Source organism: Natator depressus, chromosome 5 (genome assembly GCF_965152275.1).
Source record: "Natator depressus isolate rNatDep1 chromosome 5, rNatDep2.hap1, whole genome shotgun sequence".
In the NCBI taxonomy this organism is placed as follows: Eukaryota; Metazoa; Chordata; order Testudines; family Cheloniidae; genus Natator; species Natator depressus.
The window spans coordinates 39,119,256-39,139,192 of record NC_134238.1 but is presented as its reverse complement, the minus strand read 5'-3'; the positions used below and the strand labels follow the sequence as shown (position 1 = coordinate 39,139,192).

The 19,937-nt window shown below is 40.8% G+C and overlaps 1 protein-coding gene across 1 annotated transcript in view; it reads right to left on the bottom strand.

Moving 5' to 3' along the window:
- Positions 1–19,937, bottom strand: part of IPO11 (importin 11) — a 299,402-nt gene that overhangs the window by 95,228 nt on the left and 184,237 nt on the right. Inside the window, exons 25-26 of the mRNA XM_074952611.1 lie at positions 15,683–15,763; positions 4,450–4,545 (exon numbers count right to left, since the gene is read on the bottom strand). Coding sequence (XP_074808712.1) covers positions 4,450–4,545; positions 15,683–15,763 — 177 coding nt within the window. The remainder of the gene's footprint in view (positions 1–4,449; positions 4,546–15,682; positions 15,764–19,937) is intronic.

Genomic DNA, 19,937 nt, shown 5'->3' with positions numbered 1-19,937 from the left:
ACTTTCCCAATTCCCATGAAATTCCACATTCCTTTACTTAGGCTGCACAGCTCATTTATTCAGGCTATTGATTGAATTAAAATTTGCCTCTTAACCGTTATTTTGAATTTAGGAATGACATTGCCCCCATTTTAAGAAATGCAGAATATCCTCTCAAAGTTCAAGAAAAATGCCGGAAAAGCAGTGTTTAACCCACTCAATCTACGCAATGTTGATACAACAGCACCACTGAAAGGGAGAACATGGAATTCTGAGCACAAAACAAAAGCAAAATAGCATACTTCTCTCCTATCTCAGTTAGCATTCTTATTCAGTGATACTTCAAGTCACTGAGCTATGCAGAACATCAGTAGCAGCTTGATACTGTCTCCTTTTCCTTTTTTATCTAGTTCATTTGTCCCTGGCACAGGGGACTCAACAAATTGTCAGTAGTAGTTTGGTTCCTTTCCCAATTTATCAGCCCTTTTGTTGGCTTTATAAAAGTGCTGTTGGTCTGGCAACAGCAACTCATCACGGTAATTCTCTGTGGTGACACTTCCTCATGGTAACAGTTAAGGAATAGCAGCGTGCAAATACACAAATTGGTGAAATAACAGATGACAGAGAAAGTGCTGAAATATGTTATTTTACCACTTCATGGTATCACCTACTGGTTATTTCAAGTCTTTTTATTCAATGTGAGAAAATAATAGGATTTATCAGGTATACTTAAAAACCACAGAGAGAAAGAGAAATGAAATGAAAACCTTAGGTCATGTAACAGAAGGGGATGAAGTAACCCCCTGAAACTCTATAGTTGTTCTGTCTGCCAAAGTTTAAACAAAAGGAAGAAAAAACTTACTGACAAGATAAATTTCAGTGCACAAAGATTTAAAATAAAGACATGGTATTTATTTATTTAGTATATGTTTTCTTTAAACGCATTCTCTTAATTCAATATTCTAATATCTAAATTACTTAGAATATATAATTATATGGGTATATTTTACAGTAACAAAATGGAATCAAGTGTGTACAGTAAATGTAGGTTTTAAATGACTGACATTCCTTATTAAATGAATAGGGAAGTGTTATTTACTCCTTCACATAACAGAAGAACAAAGGGTCACCCAATGAAATTAATATGCAGCAGGTTTAACACAAACTAAAGGAAGTACTTTTTCCATACGATGCACAGTCAACCTGTGGAACTCGTTGTCATGGGACGTTGTGAAGGCCAAAAGTATAACTATAATAAAAAGTATTAGATAAGTTCATGGTGGATAGGTCCATCAATAGCTTTTAGCCAAAATGGTCAAGGACACAACCCCATGCACTGAGTGTCCCTAAACCTCTGATTCCAGAAGCTGGGACTGGATGATAGGGGACAGATCACTCAAAATTGCCCTGTTGTGTTCATTCCCTCCGATGCATTTAGCACTGGTCACCATCAGAGACAGGATACTGGGCTAGATGAACCATTGGTCTGACCCAGTATGGCTGATATTATGTTCTTACGTTCACTAAAATTGAAACCTGAGAGGTACTTTAAAATGTTCACTTAAAACAAAAGGTTGCTCCTTAGTCAAAGGCGATATTAGAACTCTACCCAAATAAGTGATACTAAAGATGTTATAACTTCCCAGACTACCACATTTTATCTACACCATTTCTTTGCTTTATTTACTTACCTATGCATCTTTTTTGAATTTGAATTAATTAGTTGCTAACAAAAAAACTCAAAACACTTCTAATTAGTGTGGAGAACCTTATTGTTCATAAGGTGCTGTATAAACTCAATTAATACAAAAAGAAAAGGAGTACTTGTGGCACCTTAGAGACTAACAAATTTATTTGAGCATAAGCTTTCATAAGCATAAGCTGTAGCACGAAAGCTTATGCTCAAATAAATTTGTTAGTCTCTAAGGTGCCACAAGTACTCCTTTTCTTTTTGCGAATACAGACTAACATGGCTGCTACTCTGAAACCTGTCAATTAATATAGTATTGTATAATAGTTTACAATACACACCATGTTTTGGGTGATATTATGAGTACATATAAACTATCATTTTTTAAATCTATTTTCAACATCAGCCACATATTCTGAAACAAATTAATTTTGGCTGAAATTTTCCCTACTTAGTATCAGCCTAAACATTTTTTTTTTTTTAAGGTCTGAGCAAAATCAAAGAAGTCATTTGTTTTTGGTTCTGGGTTAAACTGACACACACTTTCCCACATAGTATGATCAGAAATTAGACACACACAACTTCAATGCTTTAACCAATCACAAATTTGCTAAAACTTTAAGTCCCAATCCTGCAATGCATTATAAAAGGATCCCTGAAACTACTACTCCTGAGGGAATTCTGCACCACTGTGCACGCGCAGAATTTATGTCTCCTGTACATTTCTTTGCTTCCCCGCAGAAAAATGACTTTCTGACAGGGAAGCAAAGAGAAGCCACAAGCGTGGTCATGTGACCCTCCCTAGCAGTATATTTCAGGTGCCCAGGGCAGCCGGCAGAAAGGTAAAATCACTGTGGGGTAGGGCGTGTGACTGTGGAAGACGCAGCTGGTGGCTCCCACCCTCCAGTTGCTAGTCCCGGCTGGGCTGGGGAGGATGGGACTTCCTCTTCCCCTGCACGGCATCTGGGGCCATGTCAGACCCACCCCCAGATTTCTCCTCCACCTGTAGGAAGCAATGCAAACTCCCCCTCCCCAAGCTTCCTACACTCATTGCTCCTCTGCTGCAGGGGGAGGGGTCACTGTAAAGGGAGCTGCTCCTCCCAACCTCCATGCAGCCAGACCCTCCCACTGAGCCTTACCCTCCCTGCACCCAGAACCCCCCAACAAGCACCACTCCCCCTGCACCTGGACCACCCTGAGGAGTCACCCACACCTGGATCCCCACCCTATCGAACCCCAAACAACCACACCTGGATCCCCACCCCACTGAACCTCACTCCCCCAGCATCTGGACCCCTCACTGAGCCCTCCACACCCAGACCCCCCCTGCTGAGCTCTCTCTCTCCCACACCCAGATCCCTCTCCCCCGCTGAGCCCCAACCACCTTCACCTGGACCCCCCCTTCAGAGTCCCATTACCATTGCACCCAGAACCCAACAACAAGCCCCTGTGCATCCAGATCCCCCCTGCACCCGGATCCCCCACTGAGCCTCCCATGCCCAGATTGCCCCACACAGAACCCTTTCAACCCACACCTGGATCCCCCCACATTAAGCCTCTCCACACTTGGATCCTGCCTTGCTGAGCCTGCCTGCCCATACCTGGTGCACCTGCCATGGAGGGGCAGGGCCCTGGGGTGTTTCTGGGGCAGGCCCTGTCCTTGTGCTGTGTCAGGGTTGGGTACAGCTTCATCGCTGAGTCCGTGTCTTGGGTGGAAGCTGCACAGTGATCTCCCACTTCTATGCAGCCAGACGCCTGTGCTCCCCAATGCCATGCTGGAGTCTCCACATTTATTTGACAAATAAAATTTACAGAATTTTGCAGTTTTAAAATAATATGCATGGAATTTTTATTTTGTTGGCACAGAATGTCTTCAGGAGTAAACTACACAGAACTCCAATGACTTTCCTGAGGCTCTGCACAAGCACAAAACTCTGCCTGCATGTAACACATTTTAGGCTTGTTTTATAGATCTCACTGAGATCTCAGAAGTGAGCCAAGTTTAAATAATGTTTCACTGATTTAAAGTTTTGAGATTTAAATGTATTTATGCAAGAATAGATTTTGCTTTTTTTTTTAAATGGCTGGACAGCTGGGAAAGTGCAGACTGCTGGGGGGTTGTGGTGAAAAACATTAGCTTTGAACTGATCTTAAGGCTTAGGGGCCTAATGCTTAGGCCCACAATATGAGCTGGTGGGGTTCTGATGAGACTTGCCAAGAGCAGCAGGGATCAGTAGACATTATAAGAAGGCTCTAGTAATGAGAAACAAATGCCTTAAGAACTTTCATAAAATCTGTATTTTCTATAAATCCTGCATTTTATATACAGAAGAGAGTAGAACTACTAATATCAAGGGTAAAATCAATTTAATATCTGTAATTAAATTTGATACTTCATCTATTCTTCATTATACCTGACTCCCAGGGGGATGTACTTGATGACTTGAATTTCTTCTATGATGTTAATATACTACACACTTCATAAAACGTAATTAAAAACTACCCCAAATAGAATATTTGAATTTGTAACACTGAATTCAGAAGGGCAGAGGTGAAAAAGTATAGTGGTGTATATGTTCATTTGGAAAGGTAAGAAATAAGCCTGTGAAATCACAGGAAATATTCCAGTCACAACATTTCATTTTCCAGTTGTTGCTTTTTAAAATTAAATCTATTACTTACTTAATATAGGTATCTGGGTACAACCGTATGGAAAATAAGTTGAAAGCAAATACATTCGCCATGAAAAACTAAAGTAGTTTTAAGAAAATCATTCTTACCTCCCCCTCTATAATCCCCCTGAACACAGATGGCAAAAGGGGTTGAAACATTTGAGGCCCCAATGCTGGGTTTACTTTTAGGACATTTTCCACAACCTAAAAAAACAAAAACAAACAAAAACATAAAAAACAAGCAAAAAACTACACTGAAAAACTACAATGGAAGCTCCATGACTTATGCATATTAATGTCTATTAGTCTGGGTGATAGAATGTGGGCTATTTCATAAACTATAAAAAATAGACATTTACAATACTCTTCAGAAATGTACAAACCTTAAAATGTTATCAACTGCATTCATAAATATCCTGCTAAACTGAACAGTACAACTGAACCAATACATATGTAAGCAGCTGATTGGTGACGTTTTGCTGTTTCTAGCTGATTTGCATTTGGAACAGAGAAAAAATACCACATACAATCAATTTTGAAGACTAAAGTAAAAAAGCGTTTGGTGGGAGGGAGACACAGGACAGTAGGTTCCACAGCTAAGTAAAATATTAGCTAGCAAGCAATCTGTGACAATTTATTTAGTATAAGCCCCATCACATGGGATGAACTCTGTCAATAAAGCAGATACAGTTCCCCTGTGCAAGAACAGGTGCTCCCAGTTTGGTCTATTAAGAGGGAAGGGCAGCTCCTGGGGCTATATAGGATCAGGGAGAATCTGAGAAAGGAAGAGGCAAAGGGTATGTCTACACTACCCACTGGATTGGCGGGCAGCGATCGATCCAGCAGGAGTCGATTTATCGCGTCTAGTCTAGACGTGATAAATCAATCCCCAAGCGCTCTGCTGTCGACTCCTGTACTCCACTGCTATGAGAGGCGCAGGCAGAGTCGACAGGGGAGCGGCAGCAGTTGACTCACTGTAGTGAAGACACCGCGGTGAGTAGATCTAAGTACGTCGACTTCAGCTACATTATTCACGTAGCTGAAGTTGCATAACTTAGATCGATTCCCCTCCTAGTGTAGACCAGGGCTAAGGGCTTGTCTACACTTACCGGGGGATCAACAAGTGGCAATCGGTGCATCGGTGGTTGATTTAGCGGGTCTAGTGAAGACCCGCTAAATTGACCGCAGGTTGCTCTCCCGTCGACTCCTGTTCTAGCCCGGATCGAGAAGAGTAGGGGGAGTAGACGTCTCCCATCAACATCACATAGTGTGGGCCCTGCAATAAGTAGATCTAAGCTACGTCGATTTGAGTTACACTATTCACGCAATTCAAATTGTGTAGCTTAGATCAAATTTGCCCTGTAGTGTAGACAAGGCCTTAGTGAGTAAGGGTCTCCTTACAGCACAGACTCGGACAGTCAGGAAAAGGGCAAGTGAGAGCTGCCTGGGAGTCCAGGGCAAGTGAGCTGTCAGAGATCAGGAGACTGTGGAAGGTCTTAGATGGGAGCTGTAGATGGTTCCTGGGAAAAGACAAAGCAAGAGCACTAAAAAGGATTTGCAGGTTGACTTTCTGAAGCCAGGGCTGAAGAGGGCTGAAGGTCAGAGAGCAGCAGAGAGACAAGGTGGGTAAGGTGTTATCTTTTACTGGACCAGCTTCTGCTGGAGAGAGAGAAAGCTTTCGAGACACACAGAGCTCTTCTTCAGGTCTGAGAAAGGTACTCCCAGCATCACAGCAAAATGGTAGGTGGAACAGATCTGGAGCCAAAAGCAGTTAAGAAGGAACTGAAATGGTGGTGAGTTCACGTCTCCCTCTTGCACTGGAGCACGCGGTTATACAACAAACAGGTGCGGACCTGCAGACACTGCTAATTTAAGTCTCTGATCAAGAGCACATGGGCATGCACATATCCAATGGTAGAACACCCATAGGAACAATAACTTGAAGAATCCACAGTTACCATTGAAAAATTTCAGTGAGGAATGGCCAAGCCCTTTTCTTTTATAAATGGAGTAACTAAGCCTCTTTCTACTACTCTAAGCATAACTTTTAGAGTAGCAGCTCAAAATAGTACAGCTTTGAGCAATGTCTCTCCTTTAAATATCTTGAGCCAGATTCTCTGCTGTGACTGTGATAAGCTCAGGACACAAAGGGGGTGGAAGAATGGCCATCAAAGCCAATTACTACTCCTTCACTTTCTGATCAGCTCCAATCCAGTGTAGAGTAGTTCTAAAGGCTGCTGTAACTTGTGCCAATAGGCAATGGGGCCCCCAAAGGGTCATCTAGCAGAGAGGATACCCAAAGTGCAGCACAATCCAGCCAAGACTCCCCTACACCCCAGGCTGCATAGGCGCTTAATACTCCAGGTCTGCATCTGCTGGAGGCCTCCTTGTGTTGGGAGAATGATCAGTTGCACAGATTACATTCCCTTTCTACCCTTGTAGCAGGATGGAGTGGAAGAGAGAATTTTGCCCTTCCATCTCCAAATCTTTCATTCTTCTGAATGTCTCCAAGTGAGAATCACAAATTATCAAGAACAGTAATCCAGTACTCCATGAGTTGACACCACAAATGTACATGCAAACCATCTGGTCATCTTAATTCAAGATGGACATCTTGTACTTCAGTGGCTATAAACACAGAATAACTCTATTTTAGATTCTAAATGCTTAGTACACAGAGCCTTTTTAACCCTACACAAAAATTATAAACACCCAGAGGAAACTGACTGTAGATATTAAGAAAACAAAATTTTGTCAGGAAAGCTCCAGCCTATCTAAATTCAACAGATTAGTTTACAAGATTATTCAAAATCAATGTATTCAAATTACTTTCTTTAAAGTATAAATTTTCATACAATATCTAAGCCCCAAAGTTGCCTTAATATTAAAATGTTGAGAGGAAAATATGGCATGTCAATTTTTGATATGGAAGGAAACCTTAACATGACAGTTTGCTGGTCAGTAATTTATGGGATTTAATGTAAATTAGATTGTTGAAATATACACTGAGAAAGTTCCCTGAATTACAAAGTAATTAAAATAAAGCATGTGTCTTTAAAAACATTATGCATAATTTGTAACGTTAGTAGTATAAGACAGATGTTTGCATACAAAATACTGGTGCATTTTTCAAAACAAAGTAATTTCCTCCAAGTATATTTCAGAGATACAACCAGATAGAAGACTAAGAGGGGAGACTAAAAAAAAAAAAAAGAATATAAATTGATACCACATTGCTAAGCATCAGAAGACTAAAGTTGTCTCTACTTGTTCACAAAAAGAAGGTGAATGAATGAGGCAGTGAATGAGATGGTATCCAACCTTTTCAGCTTGAGGGCCAAACATGTTATTTCACAAAGGTCAAGAGGCTACAATCAATATTTTGGGACAGATCCTCTGGGCCACTCTGCTCCATTTGGCATCTCTCAGGGTGCAAAAAGGGAGCAGAAATCACCCACAAATCTCTTTTTGGGACTTCCCCCAGTGCGTGAGAGTCACTAGTAGGGTACAGAGCCAGTATATGTGGCTCTGATGTCTCCCTTCCTCACATTATCTATCATAGGGGAAATGTTGAGATGTGCAGAAGCATATTGAAGATGTGGAGAGGGAATGGCTGGCGTACAATGCACTCTGGCTATAGTCAAGTGGCATATGATTTCTTGGGGATCATAATCAGCTGGTGCTGCAGCCACAAGCCACCTAGGAACCGTAGGTATGACTGTCAGCTTCTTCCCTTTTTCCCCTCCACCAGGCTACTGTGAGTAAGGGAAGCCATTTAAAAACCATCTGGGCTGCAATCTGTTCCTTCTGTGGCTCTCACATCCCAACAGTGATTGAGGGTGGCCAATGAACAGCCTAATGGAACTGTTTGAAGAGATATGGGATCCCATCAGAATTGTTGTTGGGGCTGCAAGAAGGCAATGAGAGGCAGGTGGGAAAACAGTGTCCACTACCTCCTCCCAGGGTACATCTACACTGCAATTAGATACCCACAGCTGGACCATGCCAGCTGGGTTGGGTTTGCTGGGCTCAGGGGCTGTTTAATTGCGGTGTAGATGTTTGAGCTCAGGCTGGAGCCCAGGCTCTAGGACCTTGTGAGGTGGGAGGGTCCCAGAGCTTGGGCTGCAGCCCAAGTCTAAACATCTGCACTGCAATTAGACAGCCACTTAGCCCAAACACTGTGAGCCTGAGTCAGCTGGCATGGGTCAGCCACAGGTTTTTAATTGCAGTGTGGACATAACCCCAAGAGTGAGATGGTTGATTCAAGTACTTCACTTTAAAAATCACAGGGCCTGGCTCAAGAAACACATTTTCAATTAATAATCAAATAATTTTTTTCTTCTGAATAGAAGTGCCCTCGAGGGCCACAATTTAGCATCTCAAGGATCAAAAGTGGCCCCCAAACCAAAGGCTCCACACCCCCAGCCTAGGTACATTAAGTGACAAGTACTGTATGCAGAAAATTGTATACAGCTCAGCTTCTTCTTCCAGGCACTGCATCTCAGTATGCCTTTGTCTGCCAGATAACAAAGGCCTCTACTATTGGAAATCTTCTCCCCATATAGATAGTTTTTTGGGGGGAGGGAGATGGGAACTGGAGTGAGAATGGAAACAAAGCTTCTGCAGTATTTTGGTACCAAAAAAGGAGCTTGTTAACTTTCAAGTTCCATCATGAATACTTCAGAACAGAAAATGTTTTTCTTGGCTTTCCTTGGGACAAAATACACTGCAATTTTTTTTATCATAAATAGTATATCACAATGAGAAATCAGTTCATTGAAGACTTCTGCTATATGAATAATAATGTTGTATTAATAAAATAGAATGCAAGTCAAACTAAGACTTAAGAGACACAGTTAAACCTCCTAGCAAAGACATCATTTTTTCAAACAGTGACAGTAATAAACCATAATTATTCTAACATCTGAATTGCACAGTATGAATCTCTTATTTTCTTCCAAGTTTCCTCAAAAGGCATATTTAAAGTGTCAATACTTGTATTTTTAGATCTCAGAAATGAATTTACCAAGATTTGTTTTTCACAATATCTATTTGGAGTTCCCAAAAACTTTATTAAAAAAAAAAAAAAAAAGGTAACATGAATGAACCCAACAATACCATTTATAAAAACAGCTATTTATATTACATTAGCAACTAGTACCCTAACCAAGATTGTGCAAGGCACTGTACAAATGCAAAGTAGGAGATAATTCTTATCTAGAAGAGTTTACAATCTAAATAACAAAACAAAGGGGGTGGGAAAAAGGGAGTATTATCCACTTTGTTAAAGATGGGAAACTGTGGCATTGAGAAATTAAATTAGATGCCCAAAGCCAAATAGGAAATCTGTGGCAGCACCAGAAAATTAACCCAGACCTCCCAACTCTCAGTCCAGTGCCTAAATCACAAGACCATCCTTCCGCTCTAAACAGTGCTCACCGAATGCGCCATCTACAATCACTATCTGGAGTCCCTCTCCTCTAACTCTATCCTAGATTCTTGCATGCCACTGAAACTGCTCTTGCCAAGTCTTTTATGAGCTCTGCCAGCTAAAGCTCAGAAGCAGTACTCCATCCTCATCCTCCTTGACGTGTCAGTCACCTTTGACACCATCAACAATGCTCCTCTTTTTGAAATCTTATCCTCCCTTCACTTCCATAACTCCATCCTCTCTTGGTACTCCTCCTACCTCTCTCATCACTTCTTCAGTGTGTTGTTCAGAGGATCATCTTCATCTGTCCTTCAACTTTCTGTCAGGATTCCACAGGGCTCTGTCCTTAGTCCTCTTCTCCTCTCCCTTTACACCTTATCTCTGGGAAATCTCAATTCAACTACCATTTCTATATTGATGACTCACAGATCTACCGCTACTCCAGACCTATTTCCTTCTGTCCATACTAAAAATCTCAGCTTCTTTCTCTAACATCTCCTTGTAGATGTCTAGCTATCAGCTCAAAATCAACATGGCTAAAACGGAGTTCCTAATCATCCTCCTCAAGCCCTCCCTGCTATCTCCCTTCTTGATCAGTGTGGACAACATCACCATCAGGCCCATAACCTGGGCATCATCTTCAACTCCAACATTTCTCTAGGTCCTCACATCCAAGCTATACATAAATCTTGCCAATTCTTTCTCCATAACATCTCTAAGATATGGCCTTTCTTAACCATCCATCTAGCTAAAAATCTTGTCCAAACTCTCATCTCGTGTCTTGACTAATGGAAACACCCTTCTCTCTGGGTTTGACAAATGCAATCTTGCCCCACTCATCTCCATTCAGAATGCTGCTGCAAAGATCATTCTTCTACCGTGTCGCTTTGACCATGTCACATCCCTCATTGCATCCCTACACTGTCTTCCCCTTCTCTAGTACATCAAACATAAGCTGAGTGTATTCACTTTCAAGGCCCTTTACAGTCAATGTCCAGCTTACCTAACATCTCTCATTCACTACAGAGCTGTCAAAGCTTGCTTCCAATTAGCCTATGATGACAAACTTCTTTGCCCATTTATTAAATTTTCAAACATGCACCCTTGTGCTTTCTCTCATGCTGCCCCACACACTTGGGAAGCACTGTCTGTAAACATCTGCAAAGCTATCTCATTATTCACCTTCAAATCCCTCCTCAAAACTCTGCTTTGCCACTGTGCCTATAAAACACTTGACAGTGGTTAAGATGTTGGTGTGTTGTCACAACTGCCTATTATGACCACTATTGTCTCATTGTTTTCTTATATTCCTCCAACTGTATCCATCTGTTGTCTCTTGTTTTATATTTCGGATTGTAAACTCCTTAGGGCAGAGATAATCTTTTTTCTCTGTTTTTATACAGTGCCTATGAACTATGTCTAGAACTCCTCGGTGCTAAGGTAATACAGAATCTACACACATACACTCATGCCTCCCCCCCAAAATTTTTCTGACATTTCTCGCTTGGTTGTACTTGTATTTAAAATAATTGAACTGGATGACATTTTTGCATGCTGAAAGTATACTAAAGAGTGCAACTAAAATATACCACATTTAATATTACATTTACAGAAAGGAAGCAGCCACAAGATAAAATAGTTTTCACTACCCACATGAACAAATACTTAGATGTATGGGAAGAACCCTAAGATTTCTGGAGTGTTAGACAAAGTTAATTACCTTTTAATATGTCAGTGAGAAACATTTGTTATTTATTACAAAATAATCTAGGTTAAGAAATATTTTAAGCAATTTTAGAATTAAATACAATTTCTTAATGTTGCACTTTTATCCAAATAATGAAAAGTAAAATATTCTAAAACTATAACTAAATTCAGAGCCAAGTTTAAAAATAAAATAATAACAATTTTCTAAAATGTATTTGGAGTTGTGAATTATTTTTTTGCATTTTTTTTTTTAGTTAATAGTGATGTGTATCCTCTATATTATATTCTAGGCCACATTATACTAAATACCTACCTATTTAAACCTATGTCCACCTCACACAATATCCCTTTCGTATCTGAACTGCCATGATAGTCAAATACAATTGTGATTAGCTTCCTGCAGATTCCAAGATTTCACTGCTAGCCATATATTAAATACAATAGTGCTGACCCCCAAGGTCTTTCTTTGAACGTGAAATGTTCCAGTGTGGTGAATTGTTAACGTAGGTTTGTTTGTTTTTTAAAAAAGTATAAATAGCACAACTATCTAGCTTCCATTAGTTCTCTCTCATCATACCCAAATGTAAGTAAAGGCAAATGTAACTAGCTCCCTAAGATTTCCTGAGTACAACAGCTTTACAATACAATGGTTGGCCACTCACAAATTTGTCTCTACAGTGTAAAAGTATTGCTGCTAGGCTATAGAACAAACCAATACAATTATTTTAAAGTCACATTACACTCACTGGGCCACTACACTCACATTACACTCAAGTCCTCACTAAGCTCCATACTCCAAGCTGCCTGTAGAGTTAAGTGACTGGGGAAAAAATCTCATGACCATTTTAATCCAGCTCCATCAGTGCAAAGAACAGATGTGTGTGAAACATCTGGGGAAAGCATGACCAGAGCACTAGAGCTGGTGCCTTTAGGCTACTCCAAGATAGGCCTGAGCAGGGGACAAGGATTGGGGGAGATAAAAAGGTAGCTTAGAGCCACCTTTGCCTCCGACCCTGAGCTGTGTTAATTGACCCAAACTTTTTTTTTTTTTTTTTTTTTTTTTGCAAGTTCTGTGTTGCATCATGACATTCTTGCTTTTATGGGTCAGTGGCTTAATAGCATTATTCAAGATTTCTTCCATCTATCAACAAAAGAAGGAGAAGAAGAAAAATAAGTTCCATTACAGAAGTGAAGTCTTGTACAGTCATATTTGGATTAAAGAGTACATGCTTATTAATGGCTAAACTGCTTAAAATGGTCCAGTGATCATACAGCTTGGTATGCTTCTTAAAATGGGGATCTTCTGAAGACATTTCACAATAGAAAATTACTAAGTTAAATCTTGATCTTTACATCTACACTTGGGTTTTCTGCTGCTGTGTTTTACTTTCCCTCTCTAGGACTTCCATCCTCTAATCAATACTTTAACCAACAAGTAGCATCAGACTCACCATAAATAATAGCATACAGAAAATCAGTCAAATCTTAAGAAGGACATTTGAGCATTATACCTTAACCACTATATGACTGATAATTTTCTGTTAGAGAGACAAGGTGGTTGAGGTAATGTGATATGGCTGTGAAAAAAGCTAAACACTGAGGATGGAGTGGAGGTCAAGGATAATCTATGTATGGCCCAATATCTAAACAAATACTTTGCCTCAGTCTTTAATAAGACTAAAGAGGATCTTAGGGATAATGGTAGCATGACAAATGGGAATGAGGATATGGAGGTAGATATTACCATATTTGAGGTAGAAGCAAAACTCATACAGCTTAATGGGACTAAATCGGGGGGCCCAGATAATCTTCATCCAAGAATATTAAAGGAATTGGCACAGGAAATTGCAAGCCCATTAGCAAGAATTTTTAATGAATCTGTAAACTCAGGGGTTGTACCGTATGATTGGAGAATTGCTAACATAGTTCCTATTTTTAAGAAGGGGAAAAAAAGTGATCCGGGTAATTACAGGCCTGTTAGTTTGACATCTGCAGTATGCAAGGTCTTGGAAAAAATTTTGAAGGAGAAGGTAGTTAAGGACATCGAAGTCAATGGTAAATGGGACAAAATACAACATGGTTTTACAAAAGGTAGGTCGTGCCAAACCAACCTGAACTCCTTTTTTGAGAAAGTAACAGATTTTTTAGACAAAGGAAACGCAGTGGATCTAATTTACCTAGATTTTAGTAAGGCATTTGATACTGTGCCACATGGGGAATTATTAGTTAAATTGGATAAGATGGGGATCAATAGGAAAATTGAAAGGTGGATAAGGAATTGGTTAAAGGAGAGACTACAACGGGTCCTACTGAAAGGTGAACTGTCAGGCTGGAGGGAGGTTACCAGTGGAGTTCCTCAAGGATCGGTTTTGGGACCAATCTTATTTAATCTTTTTATTACTGACCTTGGCACAAAAAGTGGGAGTGTGCTAATAAAGTTTGCGAATAATACAAAGCTGGGAGGTACTGCCAATTTAGAGAAGGATAGGGATACCCTACAGGAGGATCTGGATGACCTTGTAAACTGGAGTAATAGTAACAGGATGAAATTTAATAGTGAGAAGTGTAAGGTCATGCATTTAGGGATTAATAACAAGAATTTTAGTTATAAGCTAGGGACGCATCAATTAGAAGTAACGGAGGAGGAAAAGGACCTTGGAGTATTGGTTGATCATAGGATGACTATGAGCCGCCAATGTGATATGGCTATGAAAAAAGCTAATGCGGTCTTGGGATGCATAAGGAGAGGTATTTCCAGTAGGGATAAGGAGGTTTTAGTACCGTTATACAAGGCACTGGTGAGACCTCACCTGGAATACTGTGTGCAGTTCTGGTCTCCCATGTTTAAGAAGGATGAATTCAAACTGGAACAGGTACAGAGAAGGGCTACTAGGATGATCCGAGGAATGGAAAACTTGTCTTATGAAAGGAGACTCAGGGAGCTTGGCTTGTTTAGCCTAACTAAAAAAAGGTTGAGGGGAGATATGATTGCTCTCTATAAATATATCAGAGGGATAAATACCGGAGAGGGAGAGGAATTATTTAAGCTCAGTACCAATGTAGACACAAGAACAAATGGATATAAACTGGCCACTAGGAAATTTAGACTAGAAATTAGACTAAGATTTTTAATCATCAGAGGAGTGAAGTTTTGGAATAGCCTTCCGAGGGAAGCAGTGGGGGCAAAAGATCTATCTGGCTTTAAGATTAAACTCGATAAGTTTATGGAGGAGATGGTATGATCGGATAACATGGTTTTGGTAATTAAATATTCATGGTAAATAGGCCCAATGGCCTGTGATGGGCTATTAGATGGGGTGAGATCCGAGTTACCCAGGAAAGAATTTTCTGTAGTATCTGGCTGATGAATCTTGCCCATATGCTCAGGGTTTAGCTGATCGCCATATTTGGGGTCGGGAAGGAATTTTCCTCCAGGGTAGATTGGAAGAGGCCCTAGAGGTTTTTCACCTTCCTCTGTAGCATGGGGCACAGACCACTTGCTGGAGGATTCTCTGCTCCTTGAAGTCTTTAAACTACGATTTGAGGACTTCAATAGCACAGATATAGGTGTGAGGGTTTTTCTGTAGGAGTGGTGGGTGAAATTCTGTGGCCTGCGTTGTGCAGGAGGTCAGACTGGATGATCATAATGGTCCCTTCTGACCTAAATATCTATGAATCTATGAGCATTATACCTTTACCACTACATGACTGATAATTTTCTGTTAGAGAGACAAGGTGGTTGAGGTAATATCTTTTATTGGTACAACTTCTTTTGGTGAAAGACAGGCTTTCAAGCTACACAGAACTTGTCTTCAGATATTTCTGTTACCCATGACAGGTTTCAGAAATTTACTTACTGTTTCTTATAAAAATCCCAAATCTTTCCTGTTCCATTTTTATATTACAATAGACTTCATAACTAAATGTACTAATATTATTTCATCAAGTGAGCATGTTAAAATTTGTATGGTTAAAATGTCAAAAAAAAAAACAAAAACAAACAAAAAAACAACCGGTGCTTTCACTAGTAATTACTACTGGAAACAATGAGAGGTTTTCTTCTATCAGGCCCCTTGAGTATTGAGATGATTGTAAGAGCTAAATGCTATACCTAAAGGTGTTACAAAGGCCTGCTGTTTGTAATAAGTTACTGATTTTTTTACTCACTTTAAGTGAAACACCAAAAATGACAATATACACTACCTTCAGCACTTGAACTTGACCTTCAGTAGTTATGTCCTTTAAGAGCTCACAAAATGATCGGCATAGGTCACCTGAATACACCTGAAATTAAATGAAAACCAAAATGAAACGTTTGCTATTTGCATTATATGAAGGGCAAAAAAAAACCCCTTAAACCTTGACATATTATGAATTCTGTAAATCAATTTTATTTACAACTGTTATTCCGAGTGAAACTCAAAGAGCTAATTCTGTCATAAGCTGCAGCAAGATGTACATTTAAATTGCATGACATTTAAACTTTACCCTCTACATTGTAGGAAAATGGTAGTTATTGAAAAGTTATAATCTACTGTACAGCCACAAAAAATCCAAAATGACCAGCTAGTGTCTTTGAATTTTTTTTAACATTGCTGAGAATTGTGATGATTTCATCAATTTGCATCACATTTTTTGTATCTTTCTCTCCCCTGATGTGCATTTCTTTCTTTTTTATTGCTAGCAATACTTCCATAGAGAGGAGGATCTTTGTTGTTTCTAAACTAATCGGTTGTTATTTATATGTAATCCAAAAAGCTATCAAAACTTCTATAATATTACAATTAACTTCTCCAAACAGCATTATAGATTAATCACAGTTAGGCAGTGAAGAAAGGCTATATACCTTACTTGTGGATATTTCTTGATCTGTATAAACAGGAATACTGAAGATTAGGGAGGTAATTTTTCCTCTGTGTTTGGTATTGGTGAGATCACTACTGGAATGTTGTGCTTATTTCTGGTGTCCACATTTTAAAAAGTTGAAAATTGGAGGGGCCTCTGAACAGCACCACAAGAAAGATTTGTGGTCTGGAAAATATTCTTTACCATGAGACTAAACAAGCTCAAACTATTTTAGCTTATTAAAGAAAAGGTTGAAAGGTGACTCCATTACAAGTACCTATACAGGGAGAAGACATCTGGTACCAGATGACTCTTTAATCTGGCAAACAGACACAAAAAAATCCAGTGGCTGGAAACAGAAGTTAAAAAACTCCAAATGTCTTGCCCTTGAATCTTCAGTACTTTGTCTAGAACAGCAGGGGAAAGAAAATTCTTGGCCCCATATAAGGATTGCCCGCCTCTGTTTTTCCTCCCCTTCTGAGCAGCACTCATCTTCCTCATCTTTCCTGAGGAGGGAATGAAAGGGTCTCTTTGGCTGATCGGCTGGTGTAGCATAAGCCTTATGGTTTTCTCACACCTAAAAGCTCCTACATATCTACATCACTTTTGAAAGTGGGACTTAAGCATTTTTGAAAATTTTGTCGTAGATCATAATGGTTCCTTCTGCCCTAAAGTCTGTAATGATTTCTGTAAAAAAAGAGAAAAAATGCCACCAAGGGCCAGGTTCTGTCACCTTTGCTCACAGTAGGCAGTACATTACTCAGACAGTAGCCCTAATCAGTGGAACTACTTGGTGAATAAGGTACTAGTTACTATGCATAAGAGTGACAGAATCTGACCTCCAGACACTATAGTGAGGGATGATTTAAAATCCATGTGATAATGGCAGTAGTAAGTATCAGGAACTGATAAACCGAGAAACAAAGATTGTGTTTTCAAGCAAATATCCAGGATAATTTAATATGCCAGCAGATGGCATGTAACTGTGAGAAGCCAAGTCTACGAGGATCAATGATCTAGAGGGGCAAGAAGCCGGAGGAGCCAAGTGGGGCAGGGCCTTGGTGGAAGGGAAGGACTGCGTTGTCCTGGATGTGGGTGAGCCCAGGATACAGGACTGTGATGGCCACTGCTAGACTGGGACAGGTGGTAAGCACTTTGGACTTAGGTTTGTGTGTGTGTGCGCGTGTGTGCGTCCCAAGGGAAGGTGAAGTATGAGTAGCTGAGGAGTATCCTATCCCATCAGGCTGGAGGTCCAGCCTGAGCAGACACTGAGCAGCAACCTCACTAGGCTATTGCATCTCAGTTCTATATGCACCACTGGTGGGATCAGAGGCCTTAGGTGGCTGGTGGGGTTGGATACTTCTAGAGGCGGAAGAATGGATTGTGCTTTTTTTTTTTTTTTTTTAAATATTTCACTGTTGCTGTTGAATTCCCCAGTCCTCTATCACATTTTGGCCCATTGGTCTGTACCTATTTCCTTGCCTAATATTCTTTTATATAAATGGTCTCAGAACTCCTGTGTGTGCAATTGGGTCTTTGTATCAGGGGCTTCCAGATGAACATAAACAAACAGGGTCTCTGCTCATCCCAAAGAGGAAAAAGGTGCCTTAGGACATCTATCAGCACCTGTGTCCAGATGGAATGGGGGGTGCATGTGTGTAAAACAAATTGGTGACAGAGGTCGGATTGTGGGGTTTATCCTGCAAGTGAAGCAAGTGAATGTCTGTGATCCAGGCCATAAGGCAAAAAATAAACTGCTCTGTTAACTGTAGAGATTTATTTATTTAATTTGTTGGTCTACGTTCAAAGTGTTCACCACCAGTCCCAAATTAGCAGTGTCCATCACAAGTCCTTTCCCCCCAGGTTTACGCTCACCTACATCCAGGACAACACAGTCCTTCTTCCTTTCTTCGAGGCCCACACCCACACAGTCCTGCCAAGTGGTGACCTCCACACCACCTCTCTCCATGGCTCCTCCCAACAGTCCTGGAATCCTCTGACTTCTTGACCCTGTAAGTCAGTGGCTTTCAACCTGGGGTTCGCAAAGGTTGTTACCACCATAGAGCAGTGGTTTTCAACTTGTGGTCCCTGGGGGTCCACAGGCTATGTCTAAGATTTCCAAAGGAGTTCGCACCTCCATTAAATATTTTTTAGGGGGCTACAAATGCAAAAAAGTTGAAAACCACCGCCCTAAGCCACTGAGCCTCCAGGACTTGGCTTCTTGCACTTGGGTACCATCTACTGGCTGATTACAGTAATAATAAATAAGGAGGAAAACTGAAAATCAGCAAAGCAGGAAAACATGAAGTTGATTTTGCAATATACTTCAATTAAATACAGTACAAAAATTCAGAGTTGTTTTATTCCTTTAAATTACAGGAGGTGTGACAATACAGGTATTTTTCATGCTGGCCTATAGCTCTAGTCCATAGGCTAATAGAAGCAAGATACATTTTTCAAAAGCTGCTGAAAACACTGTAAACCATATTGTCTCATATATAAACATGTCTATCACTGAACAGAAGAGGTGATCAGATTAATCCTGGAATCTATGAATGAAAGTCTTCAGAAAGGAACAGCAGCCAACCAAAACTAGTATCCGAGTTAGTACTGAGAGAAACAAGTGGAACTATTCTAGTTTAATTCAATCAGCTTTAAAAGGTCTTGTAGTCAGGTCAGCAATACCCTATGACCACAGATCACTGTGGCAGCCTGGCCTCTGTCCGTTGCCCTGAGATGGTCAGCCACAACTATAAGCACTCTTTCTGTGCCATAGGGTGGTCATACCTGAGTGGATGAAGTCCAAAGAACCTATGAGTGCCATATGTTGGAGTTGGCCAACAACCACCTTCTCAGGGATCTTTTCCAGAAAAGAGAGGCAAGCAGCAACAGTGTCCACAATTGATTTCTTGGGCAGTGTGATGAGGTGTTGCCCTCCACCATTCCCAGAAGAGGTTAAAGTGGCTGGATGGGCCAATTTATTCCCCAGATGCACCTGGAGGTGGAGCCAGGGATTAATTAGATGAGGTTCAGCTGGACAGAAACAGGTGGAGCCTGTATAAAGCCCAGTAGCTGAGAGCAGCTGGGGGCTGTAGGGAAGTAGTCTGCAGTCACTCCCTGGAAAAAGGGAGTTTGGGCTGGCAAATCCAGAAAGGGGGGAGAGCCAGAAAGGAGGAAAGACTCAGAGGAAAAGCAGCAAGGAATAAGATAATGCAGATCTTGGCTGCTGAAGAGAGGGCCCTTGATCTGGATCCTGGAGTAAAGGGTGGGCCCAGATTCCCCTGCTAACCACTGGGGATGTGGCACAGGCCAGGCAGTGGAGAGTAGACTGCCTGGGATGGTTTGCCCTGAAATACTCTGTTACCCCAGAAGGGGAGGACCATAGAGACCTGGCCTGAGAACCAAGTCACGAAGATAGAGCACATGGAGTTGCAGAGATGGGCTGAGAGACTGATAGAAGAAGGCACAGCACCTGGAAGGACTTAATGCCCAGAGCAGCCAGGAGGAGGCACCCTAGTGGTGAGTGGACCCCGTGACAGGCAGATGGCTGACCACAGCTTGTTTGAAAGTTCTTGGCAGCTTACCCTTTCTGAGGTAGGAATTAAAAAATCCC